At 40.8% G+C, this 18,769-nt stretch overlaps 1 protein-coding gene across 1 annotated transcript in view; it reads left to right on the top strand.

Moving 5' to 3' along the window:
- Positions 1–2,296: 2,296 nt before the first annotated feature.
- The window catches only part of LOC139156873 (maestro heat-like repeat-containing protein family member 2B), a 99,951-nt gene continuing 83,478 nt past the window's right edge, over positions 2,297–18,769 (top strand). Inside the window, exons 1-2 of the mRNA XM_070733007.1 lie at positions 2,297–2,357; positions 16,175–16,311. Coding sequence (XP_070589108.1) covers positions 2,354–2,357; positions 16,175–16,311 — 141 coding nt within the window. The 5' untranslated portion in view covers positions 2,297–2,353. The remainder of the gene's footprint in view (positions 2,358–16,174; positions 16,312–18,769) is intronic.

Here is an 18,769-nt window from a genome sequence, read left to right as displayed (position 1 = left end):
GTAGCCAAAGACCCGCAAAGCTAGTATTTAGTTCAAAGACCACCACAGTAGATAGTGGTGCCCCCAGGTACCAGTCAGAGGAAACTCAGATGTTCCTGGCTGGAAAAAATAACTAATGGCTCTGGCATCTGAACTCAGCAGCTGCCAATAGGCAACTCATCTGCAGCTGCAGATGTTACTGTTGTAGCTGGCACGCTCCGGGGAAAACAAGGAGTGTAGAACAAACCTGACACCCCGAGAGGATGTGTTTTCGGCTTAGCACAGCACATGGTTTATATGCCCTCCCAAATACTGGGGCTTCTTAGAGGAATCCCAGATGTTCCTCAGCCCCTTAAACAAGGGCCTACTGAAAGAATTCGCTTTGTAGCGGGTTTGAAATCTGTGCCTCTTACCATGAAGCTCAGCTTAGTTTACTTTCTACTTTCTGCTATCTTCTTTTGTCTTTCGGATTTGACTTGCAGGCCTGAATAGTGGCACATTTGCAGTGACCCTTAGTATTAATTCACCTGAGCATTAACGTACATCGTTCTCCTGCTGAAATCCAAATCACTTGCCATCCTATTAAACCAGCAGGCGGGCAAGAAGGAATACAGTGTTCCCTCGATTTTCATGAGGGATGCGTTTTGAGACCTCCCGCGAAAGTCGAATTTCCGCGAAGTAGAGATACACAAGTAAATATACCATTTTTGGCTATGGACAGTATCACAAGCCATCCCTTAACACTTTAAACCCCTAAATTACCATTTCCCATTCCCTTAACAACCATTTACTCACCATTATTACTGATACTCACCATTGAATAAGACACTTAGTGATCCTGATATTTATAAACATAATTATTTATTAACAATAATTATTTTTTTTGTTATTTATTTGCAAAAATTATTAGTTTGGCGATGATGTATGACATCATATGACTCATGACAACAAACTTCCAGCAGACGTGGTAGATAAATCCACAGTAACTAAATTTAAACATGCCTGGGATAAACATAGATCCATCCTAAGATAAAATACAGGAAATAGTATAAGGGCAGACTAGATGGACCATGAGGTCTTTTTCTGCCGTCAGACTTCTATGTTTCTATCATCGGGCAGGAAAAACCGTGGTATAAAAAAACCCCGTGAAGTATTTTTTAATTTAATAAACCGTGGTATAGGCTATTCACGAAGTTCGAACCCGCAAAAATCGAGGGAACACTGTATTAGCAGCCTTGAGAATTGCACAAAAGCAACAATCAACTAGGAAAGCCTAAAGCCAGCAGTGAAAGAAGTGCAATGGAAACATATACCATATTTTTTGAAGTATAAGACAAACCTATTTCCTCCCTATAAGAGGCTGAAAATTCAGGCGCATCTTTTGAATACAGCTTTTTTGAAGCTTTCCCCCACCCAGCCCTAACTAGGTGCTTCCCAGCTCTTATCTTGCAGGTTCTTTCATTGTTACTGTCTGCAAAGAATGTTTTCTAAGCTCTAAGTCTTTGCAGGGTTTTTTTCATTGCTCTACTTGCTCAGAACTTTTGTTTCCAGCCCTAACCAGGTTCTAACAATGTTCCCAGCTCTTACTGGCTTGCAAGCTCTTACTGGCCTGCAAGCTTGTTACTCTCTCCAAATAAGGGGTTTTTTTTAAGCCCTAACCAAGGGATAAAATAATGTGCTGAAACTGACGAGACTAAGGATGCTATCTGGTAAGCAGATTCTTTTCCCTATTTTGCTCCCAAAAACTAAGGTGCATCTTATACTCTGCAATGAAAAATACAGCAAGCAATAGGAAACATTACATTTTTTCATGCATATCATTATAAATAATAATAGGGGACTCGTGAGGGAGGAAACAACAACTAACAAATTAATATCCAGCCATCAACACTCTAATTCAGGGGTCCCAAAACTTGGCAACTTTAAAGACTTGTGGACTTCAAGTCCCATAATTTTCCAGCCAGCTGTATTCTGGGAGTTGAAGTCCACAAGTCTTAAAGTTGCCAAGTTTGAAGACCTCTGCATCTAATTAATAATTAAAAGCCACACACAACCAGACGCCAGATAAATACAACACGTAGAACAACTCAGTGCACAGAGAGACAAACAGACAGACAGACTAACTAACTAACTAACTTTGGGTGTAGAGTTCAACTCACAGAATTCCCCAGTCAGCAGGAGTTCTGAGAGCTGAAGTCCACACAACTTAAAATAGCCAAGAGTAAGAAACACTGGTCTAAATGTTAGTGGAAATGTCACGGTACTAGGCTTGGATCTAACTGAATGAGTTAACCAGAGGAGCTGTTTGAAACATAAACAAGATCAGCATAAACAAGATCAGTCTCCATGTGGACAAGCCACATATGGACTTGACATGGGTAAGAGTTTCATCTGCTTCGATTTTTTCTTCCCAAAAAGGGTGGGAAACATACGAGGGGGGGGGGGAAGGCAAGGGTGGGGAGAAGAATAGAAACACATGCAAGAGAAAACAAAACGGACAAATGGGTCCATCCAGGTAAACTGTCCTGAGTTCTTAACCTTTGCAAATATAGGTGTGATTCCAAAAGTATTTTGATGTGATTGCCCCTCCGCTGCTGATTTAGAGTTACTAACTCCCTACTTGCATTCCCAAGATCCAGCCCCATAATTTTATCAGCTACACACAGTTCACCAAAACACAGCATCACACATACACATTCAACTATTTCGCAACAGGCATCAATGCATTCAATAACCCCCACTTTGGGTCATCCCCAAACCAAATTTAAATTGAGGATTAAAATTAAATTAAATTAAAATTAAAATCCAACACCTCCCCCTGCTGGTTTCTTTTAACCATGACAGCCAAGAGTGAGACTTCTGAGCTCAATCTGTTCTGTAGATTTAGGAATTGAGGAACAAATGATCTCATTAATGAAGATCAGGAAGGGTGGAGGGAGAATTGTGTAACTCGAAGTCTCTCCAAAAGTGGTCTCCAGGTACTGGCTATACCAGCAGATCCTTTGGGGCAAACATTAACTGTTTTGGCAAAACCAAATCTTGGTTATGTTAAGGATATATTTTCCCATGTTAGGACAGATACTGTATATTTTCATCATCCCTGCAAGGTAAATGAAGGTCTGCAGCTGGGAAATGGAAAGCCTTGGTAAAATGCCTGATCTAGGAAGTTCTGCTTTGAACGAAAGCAAAAGCACATTTCAAGTTCAAGATTTTATTTTTATTTTTTTTCAAAAACTTTATTAATTTTTAATAAAAAGACATACAGACTTACAAACATTTAAACACATAGTAGGGGTTACAATTACCCCTCTTTTCTAGAAGTCAATTTTTAATACAGAAAAAAGGATAAAATCTTAAATCTTTAAGTTAAAATAATATTCTAATTGAAAAGAAGAATTTTGTTTACACATTATAACTCCTGCCGCACGAATCCCAGCGACCGATTAGGTCCCACAGAGTGGGCCTTCTCCGGGTCCCGTCAACTAAACAATGTCTGTTGGCGGGCCCCAGGGGAAGAGCCTTCTCTGTGGCGGCACCGGCTCTCTGGAACCAACTCCCCCCGGAGATTAGAACTGCCCCTACTCTTCCTGCCTTCCATAAACTCCTTAAAACCCACCTTTGCCGTCAGGCATGGGGGAATTGAAACATCTCCCCCTGGGCACGTTTAATTTATACATGGTATGCTTGTGTGTGTGTCTGTTAGTATATGGGTTTTTTTAAATCTTTAAATATTTTAATTAATTGGATTATTTATGATTTGTTTCACTTGTTGTGAGCCGCCCCGAGTCTTCGGAGAGGGGCGGCATACAAATCCAAATAATAAATAAATAAATAAATAAATAAATAAATAAATAATACACTTAGAGTTAAATTGATGAAAAAAGAAAAAACCCAACAAACAATAGCAACAACTAAAAATATCAATAACTTTGAATTACTGTATATTCATACAGTTTTCATAACCTTATATTGAACTTTATTCTTATCTATCCATGTATAAACTTTGTTCCAAATAGAAAAAAAGTCAGATTCTTCTTGATCATTCAGCCTTCTTGTCATCATATCCATCTCTGCACAGTCCAATTTTTTTTAAACTACATCCTCTTTTTTGGGGATATCTTCCCCTTTCCAATTTTGTGCATACACTATCCTGGCCGCTGTTAAGATATGTACAACCAGAAAAAAAAAGTTCCAAGATTTTAAGTTGACAGTATATCTCGAGGTCTCCAAACTAGGTCACTTTAAGACTTGTGGACTTCAACTCCCAGAGTTCCCCAGTCAATTTCTTTAATATGTTTGAGCATACCCCAAACTCTCTAAAGACCTACATCACTTAGTTTCAGGACACTATGGCAGCTTGAGATGAAAGAACCTGAAAAAAGGGATAGTTATAAGGCTACATTTTGCAAGCAGTTTATTGGAGCCTCTCCTAACAATTCAGTGAGATATTTTTCCACATTTATATCATTTGTTCAAAAGAAACATTTTAATATGACCTATAAAGCCCTTCATGGCATCCGACCAGAATACATTCGGGACTGCCTTCTGCCGCACGAATCCCAGCGACCGGTTAGGTCCCACAGAGTTGGCCTTCTCCGTCTCCCGTTGACAAAACAATGCCGTCTGGCAGAATCCAGGGGAAGAGCCTTCTCTGTGGTGGCCCCGACCCTCTGGAATCAACTCCCCCCCGGAGATTAGGACTGCCCCCATCCTCTTTGCCTTTCACAAACTCCTAAAAACCCACCTTTGCTGCCAGGCATGGGGAAATTGATTCCCCTCGGCCACTCCGTTTTATGTATGGTTTGTTTGGGTTGAATGGTTGTTTTTAAATCAAGGGTTTTTAACTGTTTTGCTTTTTAATCATTGGATTTGTATTTTGTATTGATGTTGTGAGCCGCTCTGAGTCTTCGGACAGGGGCGGCATGCAAATCTAATAAATTATTTATTATTATTATTATTATTATTATTATTATTATTATTATTATAATATTGTGGATTAATTCCCATGCATTAAATAGTCCAAGGACAATTTCACTCAATAAATGCTCATAAAATGAAATGGCATGATACCATGAAACTATAAAGAACAAGATGATGATGCACGATGGCTTAGCAGTTAAGGCTCTGAGTTTGTCAGCTGGAAAGCCGATGGCCCAGGTTTCAGGCCCTTAGTACCTGCTAACCTAGCAGTTTGAAAGCAGAAGCAAGTAGATAAACAGGTACCACTACAGTGGGAAGGTGACAGCTCTGCGCAATGTCAGGCTGGCAACATGACCACAGAAATTTCCTCAGACAGCACTAGCTGAATGGCCTTTAAACAGAGATGAGCGTCTCCTTATACAGTTGGCAACAACTAGATTAAAATTCACAAGGGCTCCATTGTGAGGTCAATAAATAACATAATTTGGATCAGCAACCAATCCATTCAGATGTGGAATGTCTTCATTTAACACAAAGGAAGCAAAAGTGAAACTTATTTGTAAGAAATCTCAAAAAATCATACACACAAAGCGGGGAAGACTTTTAAGAACCTTGCTAGAAATGTTCACAGAAACAATTAATTTTAACTAATATTATATATATACATACAAACACAGACACACACACACACACGCACACACACACATATATATGAAGGACTTGGCATATTCCGGTTTCTTCCCGTTTAAGATTCAGAGATTCCTGCCGACATTTCGACGAGGTCCCACTCATCATCTTATATATACAGATGAAATGTGGCACTGAGTCAATGTCTTTTTTTTTGCACCTCGCTTCACATTTTCATATTAATTTCAATGTGCATCACAAAGGGGAAAATAAAGACACTTGGGTTGAGTGTAACTGATAGAGCTGGAAAGCTACCAAATATAGGTAGGTAGGTAGGTAGGTATGTATGTATGTATGTATGTAGAAATGGACTGTCTCTTTCTTCCACCTGCACCTTCTTTGAGGCAAAGGGAGGGACAAGGAGAAGATGTTTATTTCTTTGGAGAGATTGACCTGATGTTCAAGAAGACGACCTGGACGAGGGAATAAAAGGGGAACTAATAAAATTTGCAGATGACACCAAGCTGGCGGGAGTAGCCAACACCCTTGAGGACAGGCTCAGAGTACAAGAAGACCTAGACAGACTATCACAGTGGGCCCATACCAACAAAATGAGGTTCAACACCGACAAATGCAGAGTCCTCCACCTCGGCAAAAAGAACCCTAGACATACATACAGCCTGGGAGATACCCCACTCAGCAGTAGTGACTGCGAAAGAGATCTTGGAGTCTTGGTGGACAATCAACTAAACATGAGTCAGCAATGTGCAGCAGCAGCCAAAAAAGCCAACTCAATCCTAAACTGCATCAACAGAGGAATACGCTCCAAGACCAGGGAAGTACTAATACCACTCTACTATGCCCTGGTCAGACCCCACCTGGAGTACTGCATCCAATTCTGGTCACCTCACTACAAAAAAGACATCGAAACTCTGGAGAAGGTGCAAAAAAGAGCAACCAAAATGATTAGGGGACTCGAAACCAAGACTTACGAAGAGAGATTGAGAGAACTGGGCATGGACAGCCTAGAAAAAAGAAGGTCTAGAGGGGACATGATAGCAGTTTACAGATACTTGAGGGGTTGCCACGGTGAGGAGGGGGTCTCTTTATTCCCCAGGGCACCAGAGGGCCGGACGAGGAACAATGGTTGGAAGTTGACCAAGGAGAGATTCAACCTGGAAATAAGGAAGAACTTCCTGACGGTCAGAGCGATCAACCAATGGAACTGCCTGCCAGGGGAGGTGGTGAACTCCCCAACTCTGGACACCTTCAAGAGGAGATTGGACTTCCATTTGGCTGGGGTGCTGTAGGGTTTCCTGCTCAGGCAGGGGGTTGGACTCGATGACCTAACGGTCCCTTTCAACTCTATTAATAAATAAAAATAAATAAATAAAAAAGAGATATCTCATCATTTCATTCTCTGAAATACTTCCTGAGTTTTGAAGCTAAGCTGTAGAAAATTATCATTTTTGAAAAATTTCAAAAAATGTTCACTTCTTCTTCTTGTAATGTTTTAGTATTTATTCCCATCTTCACAGGCATACATGCTTGTATCTTCCTTGACAAGACAAACGTACCCATCGAAAAAGAAAGTTAGAGTAGAATGGTTTCAGAGATCTAGTGAAAATACATTCATTTAAAACTTATTGCTGCACTGCACACCAGAACAACTCGGCAAAACAACAGGGTTTTTTTTCACTCTGCTAAAGAAATAATTCCCTCAACACTGTCAAACTATTTACTAAGTCTGCACTACTATTAATATTCTCATCCTTTCCATCACCCATCTCCTTGCACAAATGATTGTATGACTGTAACTTTGTGGCTTGTATCCTTATGATTCCTAATATTCTTGGTTCCTAATATGATTTGATTGCTTAAATGTATCCGGACTATCATTAAGTGTTGTACCTTATAATTCTTGATGAATCTATCTTTCCTTTTTATGTATACTGAGAGTATATGTACCAAGACAAATTCCTTGTGTGTCCAATCACACTTGGCCAATAATATTCTATTCTATTCTATTCAACCCCTAACCCCCAACACTTCTCCCTTAGACTCTCCACGACTGACCTCTCCAGGTTCCTAAGAGGCCAGTAAGGGGCGTACATAAGTGCACTGGTGTGCCTTTCGTCCCCTGTCCAATTGTCTTTCCTTTCTTTCACCTATCTTATATATTCTCCTCCTTTCATATACCCTCTCCTCTAAGTTCACTTTCACCCTCATTTATATTATCACATGTCTATTTTTCTTCCTATGTATTTGTATACAGTGGTACCTCGAGATACGAGTTTAATTCGTTCCGGACCTGGGCTCTTAAGTCGAGCAGCTCTTATCTCGAACGACTTTTCCCCATAGGAATTAATGTAAATAATTTTTATTGGTTCCAGCCCTCAAAAAACTCACAAAGTTAGTCTAAATTATGCAGAAAGACATGTTTTTAATGAAGAAATGTACATGTACATATAAATGAATAATGAAGTTTCTTTCACTTAACTTGTAAACTTTCTTAAACTTTTAAATTTACATATGTTCAACTTCTCTGCCACCCAATCCTGTAGGACAGAGGTCCCCAACCCTTTTTGCACCAGGGACCGGCTTTAAGCGATCAAGAGAGGAATGGGTGAATGAATGGACGGAGGGTGGGAAGGAAGGAAGGAAAGAGGGAAGGGACAGGAACAGAGGAAGGAAGCAAGGAAACTTATGAAAGGGGAGAGTAAGAGAGGAATGAGTGAAGGGAGGGAGGGAGGGAAGAAGGTGGGAAGGAGAAAGAAAAGAAGAAATAGAGGAAGGGAAGGTAAAAGAGAGAAAGAAAAAGAGCAAGAAAGCAAGCAAGCAAGCAAGCAAGCAAGCAAGCAAGCAAGCAAGCAAGCAAGCAAGCAAGCAAGCAAGAAAGAAAGAAAGAAAGAAAGAAAGAAAGAAAGAAAGAAAGAAAGGGGGAAGGGACAGGAACAGAGGAAGGAAGCAAGGAAACTTATGAAAGGGGAGAGTAAGAGAGGAATGAGTGAGGGAGGGAAGAAGGTGGGAAGGAGAAAGAAAAGAAGAAATAGAGGAAGGGAAGGTAAAAGAGAGAAAGAAAAAGAGCAAGAAAGAAAGCTGCAAGCACCCCCCCCCCGAGCCCCCCAGGCCGGCTGCAACCTTTTAAAACATGCGCGCCGCTTCGCAGCTGTCTCCTGAAGCCGAACGCGGAAGTTAGCGTTTGGCTTCAGGAGACAGCTCCTTGGCACTTGTATCCCGAATTTGGGCTTGTAAGTAGAACAAAAATATCTCTCCCCTCCCAGCTCTTATCTCGAGTTGCTCTTAAGTAGAGCAGCTCTTATGTCGGGGTTCCACTGTATTGGACAAATGAATAAATAAATAAAAATAAATTCTATTCTTAATCTGCCCTGACAAACCACATGCTTTTAAAAACATGCAGCATAGGTGGATGATAAACTAAATCCACAACTTTTGGTCTTTTGTAGAAATGTTTATGTTTATGTTTATGTTTATTTAGATTTGTATGCTGCCCCTCTCCGCAGACTCGGGGCGGCTCACAACAAAGTGCAAAAGACAATTTACAACAAATCTAAATTTCTACTAAAAACATTTTAAAAACCCCATTTCTAAACATACATACAAACAAACATACCATTCATAAATTGTATATGCCCGGGGGAGATGTCTCAGTTCCCCCATGCCTGACGACACAGGTGGGTCTTAAGGAGCTTACGAAAGGCAAGGAGAGTAGGGGCAGTTCTAATCTCCGGGGGGAGTTGGTTCCAGAGGGTCGGGACCGCCACAGAGAAGGCTCTTCCCCTGGGGCCCGCCAACCGACATTGTTTAGTTGACGGGACCCTGAGAAGGCCCACTCTGTGGGACCTAATCGGCCGCTGGGATTCGTGCGGCAGCAGGCGGTCTCGGAGATATTCTTGTCCAGTGCCATGAAGGGCTTTAAAGGTCATAACCAACACTTTGAATTGTGACCAGAAGTTGATCGGCAACCAATGCAGACTGCGGAGTGTTGGTGTAACATGGGCATACCTGGGGAAGCCCATGACTGCTCTCGCAGCTGCATTCTGCACGATCTGGAGTTTCCGAACACTTGTCAAAGGTATCCCCATGTAGAGAGCGTTACAGTAGTCGAACCTCGAGGTGATGAGGGCATGAGTGACTGTGAGCAGTGAGTCCCGGTCCAGATAGGGCCGCAACTGGTGCACCAGGAATAACTTTAGGACCATAGTACTAGGAATCTTGGGTAGGGAGAGGGACTTTTAATAAGCTTTGGAGAACATGACTTCATTCTTTAGGATTCAGAGAGAATCAGATCATAGATGTTATTAAATTTACAATCCTTGGCTTCTAAAAGGTTTTATTATTTATTCATTGACCGGTGACCAGAAATGACAAAAATTTCATAGTGTTTGAATTAGATCATGTTGGCCTTTGCCAATTAAAACAGCAACATGATGTTGAAATGTAATGATTTAATTTGCACAGTGATAGTGAAAGGCAGATGAAAAGACCCCGTATAAAAATTCTTCAGCCAGAACTGGCGGGCCCTTAAATCATTTGGCTGATCCACTTTCATCCTCTTAGTCCTCAGCTCAAGCATTTGCCACCCAGAGAAGAATCCAGAAGATTTCTGTTTTAGACAAGCATTCAAGATGAAGAAGAAGAGGAGGAGGAGGAGGATTGGCACTGCCTTTATTCTCAGATGTTACCTTAAATAATTCTTAGATCCTCGGTCACTGTTCCCCGTAAGCTGCGCCCGTGAGCAGGCGCGCACCCCCAAATATCCCCATGCGTGCCCTTTTCCACTGGCGCGCGCTCCCCATCCCCCTGCCAGTCTGCGGGGTGGGGAGGCACCGGCAGTAAAAGGAAAGGGAGCCATGGCTGCCCCTGCCTCCCCACCCCCCGCCCGCCCGATCTGCCCCCTCTCCTCCTCCTCCGCCTCCTGCGCTCCCAGCCAGGGGGCTGTGAGAGAGAGTTTTCTCCGTGCGCTTCGGGAATGCCCGCCCCACCCCTCTCGCAGCCCCTTCTCTGGGAGCGCTTTCCTCCTGAGCTTTCAGCAAGGGGGCTGCAGTAGAGGCAGGGCAGGCATTCCCGAAGAACTCGGAGAAAGCGCTCTCGCAGCCCCCTCGCTGAAAGAGGGAGAGGGAGAGGGAGAGAGAATGAAAAAGAGAGAGAAATGACTCTTGATTTAAAGCATATGGTAAAAAAACCCCAAATAATAACAAAGAAAAAAAACCCCAGCCGTTTGTGTGCGTGTGTGTGTGTGAACTCTTGAACCATTTCCAATAGCTCACCTGTTATTGGAAATAACAGGTGAGTTCACACACACACACACACACACACACAAGGGGGGAGGAGACAGGGATGGAAAAAGAGGAGAAGATAGTAATAATAGTAATAGATTTTGTTTTTGTTTTATTATTAATTTCTTTTAATAAAAAAGAAGGGAATTTTTTTCTTGTTTGTTTGTTTGTTTGTTCGTTCGTTCGTTCATTCATTCATTCATTCATTCATTCATTTATTTATTTATTTATTTATTTATTTATTTATACTTCTATGCCGCCCAGTCCCAAAGGGACTGCCGCTCAGACACTATACTTTTCCGCCCACACCAAAAAAAGAGAGGGAACATTGTCCTCGGTTGAAACTTTACTGAGCTTAGACTCTGAATCTAATAATACTGGGTACCACAAGAACAAAAAACAAAATCTTGCATGCTTGAACTTGGGTTCCAAGATCTAAAAGTTAATTTGGGCTGTTTAACAATCGGAGTGAAATCTGCCCATGTTTGGATAAGTGAGAAATGGGTATTTTGAAAAATGACGTGGGTGATGCAGGATATGTAGAAAGTCTACAGCAGGGATGGCGAACCTGTTTTCCCTCGGATGCCAAAAGAGCATGGGCACTCGCTATCGGGCATGCACAAGTGCCCACACCAATAATTCAATGATTCGGAAGGGTAAAAACAGCTTCCTCTGCCCCCTGGAGGCCCCCAGGAGGCTGTAAACGCCTGTTTCCCAACTTCTGGTAGGCCCAGGAGGCTCATGTTTTGCCCTCCCCAGGCTGCAAAGGCTTCCCTGGAACCAGGGGAGGGTAAAAACACCCTCCTGCATCCCCCCCCGAAGTCAAAAAGGCCCTCCCAATGCCTCTGTGTGAGCCAAAAATCAGCTTGCCAGTGCACACATGCGGGTTGGAGCTGAGCTAGGGCAACGGCTTGCGTGTAAGCAGATATGGCATCAGACTAGAATATCTCCGGGACCGCCTTCTGCCACACAAATCCCAGCGACCAATTAGGTCCCACAGAGTTGGCCTTCTCCGGGTCCCATCGACTAAACAATGCCATCTGGCAGGACCCAGGGGAAGAGCCTTCTCTGTGGTGGCCCCGGCCCTCTGGAATCAACTCCCCCCAGAGATTAGGACTGCTCCCACCCTCCTTGCCTTTCGAAAGCTCCTAAAAACCCACCTATGTCGCCAGGCATGGGGAAACTGATACACCCCTTAGCTACTATGGTTTTTTATGTATGGTTCGTTAGGTTGTGTGATTGGTTTTTTTATATAAGGAGGGTTTTTAATTGCTTTTAACATTAGATTTGTACATTGTGTGCTTTGTTGTTGTGAGCTGTACTGAGTCCTCGGAGAGAGGTGGCATGCAAATCTAATAAATTATTATTATTATTATTATTATTATTATTATTATTATTATCAACAATACAACACATCAAACGAGATCACTATGCTGGATTTCATATTTCATCACCAGTCGGGCGCTTCCCAAGCAACTAGGCCTGCATGATGTAGCGGTGAATTATGTTTGCCAATCCCAGTAAAGCGGCCTTTTGCAATTGACAGATGGAGATTTTGTCAATTATGATGGTTTTCAAATGTCCGCTGAGATCCTTTGGTACTGCACCCAGCGTGCCAAGTACCACTGGGACCACTTTCACTGGCTTATGCCAGAGTCGTTGCAGCTCGATTTTTAGATCTTCGTATTTCACTAATTTCTCTAGCTGCTTCTCCTCAATTCTGCTGTCTTCTGGGATTGCGATGTCAATGATCCATACTTTCTTTTTCTCCACGATCACAATGTCTGGTGTGTTATGCTTCAGAATTCGGTCAGTCGGAAGTCGGAAGTCCCACAGTAGTTTTGCTTGCTCATTTTCAACCACTTTTTCGGGCTTATGATCCCACCAGTTCTTTGCCACTGGTAAATGGTAGTTCTGGCACAAGTTCCAGTGGATCATCTGTGCCACAGCATCATGTCTATGCTTGTAGTCAGTCTGTGCGATCTTTTTGCAGCAGCTGAGTATGTGATCGATTGTTTCATCTGTTTCTTTACAGAGTCTGCACTTTGGATCATCTGTTGATTTTTCAATTCTGGCTTTGACAGCATTTGTTCTAATGGCCTGTTCTTGTGCCTCCAGTATTAGTTCTTCTGTCTTCTTTTTCAGTGTTCCACTTGTAAGCCATGACCAGGTCTTTTCTTTATCCACTTTGCCATATTATTATCCATATTATTATTTTTATGATTATGATTATGATCATGATCATTATCATGACCATGACCATGATCATGATCATGATCATGATCATGATCATGATCATGATCATGATCATGATCATTATCATTATCATTATCATTATCATTATCATTATCATTATCATTATCATTATCATTATTATGGCTCCACGTGCCACCCTTGGCACCCACACCATAGGTTCGCCATCACTGGTCTACAGTAACAAAGAAAAATTTAAAGCAAACTGCTCAATTACAAGTATTGAAGGTGTATTTTTCCAATCATGTGAGCAGTATACTTTGAAGGATTAGAGGAGGCTCAATCCTTTCCAGCTTCCTAGCTCTGATAGTAGTTAATGAGATGCTTTTGTAGGAGTGTTCAAGCAGAATAAGATATGGTCATTGGAAAGAAAGTAGACACATGGGTTTCTTGCTGTAGGCTGCCCAGAGTCATTTGGAGTCAGGCAGCCTATACATAAAAATTAATAAAACAAGCAAGCAAACTACAGTCCAGCTCATGTGAAGGGCATCAGGATAGGATCACTCCTGGACACAATCCCAAACTGGCTGAAGTCTGCTCATTGGCCAGTGTGAGGAGTTTTAATAAAGGATGACACCATCACCCGCATCACAATAAGGTCACTGCTGGATTGTTATTGGTTTGTTTCTTAACTTAAACTGCAACCTTGGGTCCTACTGAGCTCAGCAACATTTGCTTCCAAGGAGCAATGCTCCTTGGAAGTAAAGTGATTTACTAAAGCTACTAGCCAGGCAGGCCAGTTGTAGTTAATGAAACAGCCATTCAGACTTGTGAAATGAGCGAGTTCCTTGGCAATGTTGATTATTGATCCACCTTTTGATTTAAAGATAAGAAAAGGTAAGTGGGACATTTAAAGATAAAGGAAAGATATGTGGGACAAGGTGGTGCCAGGACTTTTTTAGTGGGAGAGAAAGATCAAAACACAAATAAAATATTAAAATTATACAAGGCAAATTTTTAAAAAAAGAATAGTATACTGTGTGAGTCAAAAAGAGGGCTGTCAAAATATTTAATGACTCTTTGCATCCTTGATATAAATTTTCAATTCCCAACCTTGGCAACTTGAAGATATTTGGACTTCAACTCCAAGAATTCCCCAGCCAGAGAATGCACTGCTGTAGAGCACTGCACACCAAGACAACTAGAAGTTTTTCCCTGAACGCCATCACTTTGCTAAACAAATTATCCCCTCACCTCTGTCAAACTATTCACTAAAGCTGCACTACTATTAATCTTCTCATTGTTCCTATCACCCATCTCCTCCCAGTTATGACTGTATGACTGTAACTTGTTGCTTGTATCCTTACAATCTTATTTAACATTGATTGTTTCCTGATTGATTGTACCCTATGACAATCATTAAGTGTTGTACTTCATGATTCTTGACAAATGTCTACTTTATTTTATGTACACTGAGAGCATAGGCACCAAAGACAAATTCCTTGTGTGTCCAATCACTCTTGGCCAATAAAGAATTATATTCTGTTCTGTTCTATTCTATTCTTTACATTTTTAAGTTTACAGTTTGTTAAAATATAGAGACAGAAGAATGGCAATTCAAGAGAGCATATATTCCGAAAGACATAGATCCTTTTCAAGAATAGACATGACTTAGTTTTTTGTTAGAAAGTTAGTCTCCAGTTTGGAAGCTACCATACTGTTTACCAGTGGTGAAATCTACCTACCTTCACTATCAGTTCAGAAGCGTATGTTTTTCACCATCTGAGCACAGGCAGAAGGCTTTGCGCATGGGAGGAGGGTTTAAAAAAGAAAATGGCGATGTTCAGGCAGGTGGGCGGAGTCTCGTTCTGCCGCCGCTACTAGTTCTGCAAACCACCGGCAGCTGCCATTACCAGTATGCCCAAACTGGGCCTAACAGATAGCATTTAACCCCTGCTATTTGCCCACAACCTCCCAGAGAGGAGGCACATACCGACTTATCTTTAGAATGCAATTCTTATCTTCTCATTTTAATGTTGGGTTCACAAAGAATCTTACAAATGTAAATTGCTTAGGATTCTCTGCTTAGCTCTCAGTAAATCTAGATTGGCTTTTTCTTTCCTTTTTATTATATGATAAAATATTATCCAGGTTGCTGCAAATAGATTTGTTGCAGACTTTGTATGTTCCATCAGAACATGACACATATTTTGTGTTAACCACCCATTGATTCAAATGCCCTAAGATGAACTCTGATTCAGAAAACATCTGTTATTTTCTCCTTTATTTATACTTTGTTTGAAAATTATCCCTTTTCTCCTTTCGTTACTTTAGAACTTGGAGTTTTTATGTCTTAAAAATATTTGCAATAGCATGTTAGATACTGAGTGGGGATTGAAGGATTTCTGATCTTTATAATAATCAAACAGTCCTTACTTTGGAGGGGATTGAATGCAATATTTTCAAAGGAAAATGCATTTGTCTGAAGTGTTCTATAAATGTTTTATATTAATATGGGTATTGAACATGAGCTGAAAGGAGATACCTCACCCCTGAGTATTTACTACTAATTTCTATGGTCCTGGAAAAAAATATGGGAAAGATGTTCTTTGTTAGTACAGGAGTACATGTGTGTTAGGGTTTGCCACTGTAAACTTGTACTGTCACTTTAAATGTTACAGTTGCTACTGTAAAACTTGTACTTAAAGAGTTAGTGCACTTAAAGGGTTAACTTGTACTTGAGTTAATATTCAAGGCTGTTTCATCACTTCCTCATTGAAGCTATAAAAGCTCATTATTTTGCTCGGTCATTTCCTTTACTTTACATTTGCCTGAGACGGGGGAGTTGTGCTTTTATTAGCTTCGTGCTTGTATTAGCTTTGTGCTTTTATCTATATTGTGTTTTGCTTTGTGCTAATCTTGTAATTGCTCAGTGCATATTCTGTATTTGCTTCGTGCTTATTCTGTATTGTTTATATTTGGTTTATATGTAAATAATACTTATTTAACTAAGTCTGTGTCTTGGCTTTATCACATATCCACGCTCTGTTAAAATTCTCTGCTCGGTATTGTCGAAGGTTTCATAGCCTAGCTAACCGAGACAAGCCAACATTCTTCAAGAGTGACACTCCAAAGTCTTCTTTGTTACCTTTCAGAGGTTTATGATTGTATCTACTCCTATTTGGAATGCCTTCAGAATGCTGAGCAAGCGGCTCAAGACATCAGCATGACCGTTGGGAAACCTAATGTCAAGTTGGCCATCAATATTTTGGCCCAGGAGATGGTAAATGAGGTAGGGCATTTTGCATAAAATCAACTCCATGGTGAGTCAAAGGCTTTATAGCACACTTTACACACTGATCTGCTAACCAGAGCATACAAAACATTCGCCAGACCTATATTCAAATACAGCTCACCTGTATGGAACCCACATTGCATAACTGACATTCACACAATTGCGAGAGTCCAGAAATACTTCACAAGAAGAGTCCTTCACTCCTCCTATCGAAACAAACTACCTTGCTCCTCCAGACTTCAAATACTACAGCTAGACAATTTACAACTATGTCGCCTTTAAACTGATTTAACTGTTGTTCATAAGATCATACACCATAACGTCCCTCCTGTTAGTGACGACTTCACCTTCAACAACAACAACACAAGAGCACATCATAGATACAAGCTAAATGTAAATCACTCCAAACTTGATTGCAGAAAATACGACTTCAGCAACAGAGTGATCAATGCCTGGAACTCACTACTTGACTCTGTTGTTTCTTCCCCTAACCCCAAAATCTTCAACCTTAAATTATCTACTGTTGACTTCTCCCCTTTTCTAAGATGTCTGTAAGGGGAGTGCATAAGCGCACTATTGTGCCTACCATCCCTGTCCTTCTGTCCTATTATCCTTTTATCACTTCTTTATACTTTGCTATGTTAAAACCCACCTCTGTAGTCAGTCATGGAGGAATTGAGATATTTATTCATTCATTCATTCATTCATTCATTCATTTATTTATTTAACAGATTTGTATGCCGCCCCTCTCCGTAGACTATACCTTCCCCCCAGGCCTATACAATTTATGCATGGTATGTTTGTGTGTATGCTTGGTTTTTAATAAGGGCTTTTAGTAATTTAAATATTAGATTTATTTTATGCTGTTTCTTATTATTGTTGTTAGCCGCCCCGAGTCTACGGAGAGGGGTGGCATACAAATCTAATAAATAAATAAATAATACAAACTATAACTTTATACTTGTTTGACAAATACAATTAATAATAATAATAATAATAATAATAATAATAATAATAATAATAATAATAATAATAATAATAATAATAATAAATCATTTGAGAAACTGTCATCACTGTTGGATTGACCTTGTCCATATCCATCTGGGGCGGGTTCCTCTTACCTTTTCCTACCGATGTGCTGCAAGCGCATTGTGATGTTTCCTGCACAGGCATGAGCATGTCCCCAAACATGATTTTGCTTCCACGCATGCGCAGAAAGATGATTTTACTTCTGTGCATGCTCAGAGAGCTTAAAAATTGGCAAAAATTAGAAATAAAAGATGGTGCTGTGCATGGACCAACAAAGACAGTACCGGAGCTGTCGCGCCAAAATTGCGGGCCACTACTTGAGCAGCGTACAGGACCACACCAACAGAAAACCACCTTTGATGTTCATGTTGTGCAAAAAGTTTCCTCTTCGATGATAGAAAGGGTAAGAGATTGCCATTGAAAATGGCAGTTCTCAGCTTAGCTTCTTTTCTCCCAACTAATAGAATACAGGTAGTCCTTGACATTACGATCACAAATGAGTCAAAAATTTATGTTGCCAAATGGCATTTGTTAATTGAGTTTTTGCCCGATTTTGCGATTTTGTTAAGTGAATCATTGCAGATGTAGAAACACCGTTGTACTATCATAAATATGATCAGTTGCCAAGCATCTGAATTTGGATCATGTGAACCATGTTACAACAGTCATAAGAATGAAAAATGGTGATTACAGTAATCCCTAGCTACTTCACGGTTCATCTTTCACGGATTCGCTATTTCATGGGTTTTCAAAGGGGACTTAAATCCATTAAATCCATTGAAAATTTTAAATCCATTAAAAATTCATAAAATTCTTCTACGGTACTACTGTACTTTATTAAAGAAACTGGAAGGATATCACATGTAATTCCAGCTGAGAAGCATTATAGAATGACTGTTTCATGCAAAGGGTGGGTTTTAAATTCCAAATACTGTACTCGTTAAATACATAAAAAAATATCTTTCCTCTACTTCACGGAAATTCGTTTTTCACGGGTGGTCTTGGAACGATGCATCCCCCACGAAAAATGAGGGATCGCTGTATTCACTTTTTCCCCATGCAGTTGTATCTTCAAACAGTCACTAAGTGAACCATCATGAGTCAAGAACTACCTGTAACAGAAATAACAATGTTGGAAAGGACCTTGCAGGTCTTCTAGTCCAACTCTCTGCTCAAGCAGGAGACCCTATATACCTGTAATGGTGAACATATGACACATGTGCCACAGGTGGCACGCAGAGCCATATCAAAAAGCACGTGAGACTGCCATGATTCAGCTCCAGAACGCATGCGCGTGCTCGCCAGCTGATTTTCAGCCTTGGGAAAGGCCGTTTCATCTTCCGGATGCTTCAGGGAAGCTTCCCTGAAGCCCCGGAGGCAAAAAAAAAATTATCCCTCAATGGTCAAACCGGAAGTTTGGAAAAAT

This window comes from Erythrolamprus reginae, chromosome 1 (assembly GCF_031021105.1).
Source record: "Erythrolamprus reginae isolate rEryReg1 chromosome 1, rEryReg1.hap1, whole genome shotgun sequence".
Taxonomy (NCBI): Eukaryota; Metazoa; Chordata; class Lepidosauria; order Squamata; family Dipsadidae; genus Erythrolamprus; species Erythrolamprus reginae.
The sequence above is the reverse complement of the archived record's forward strand: the minus strand, read 5'-3'. Positions and strand labels throughout refer to the sequence as shown.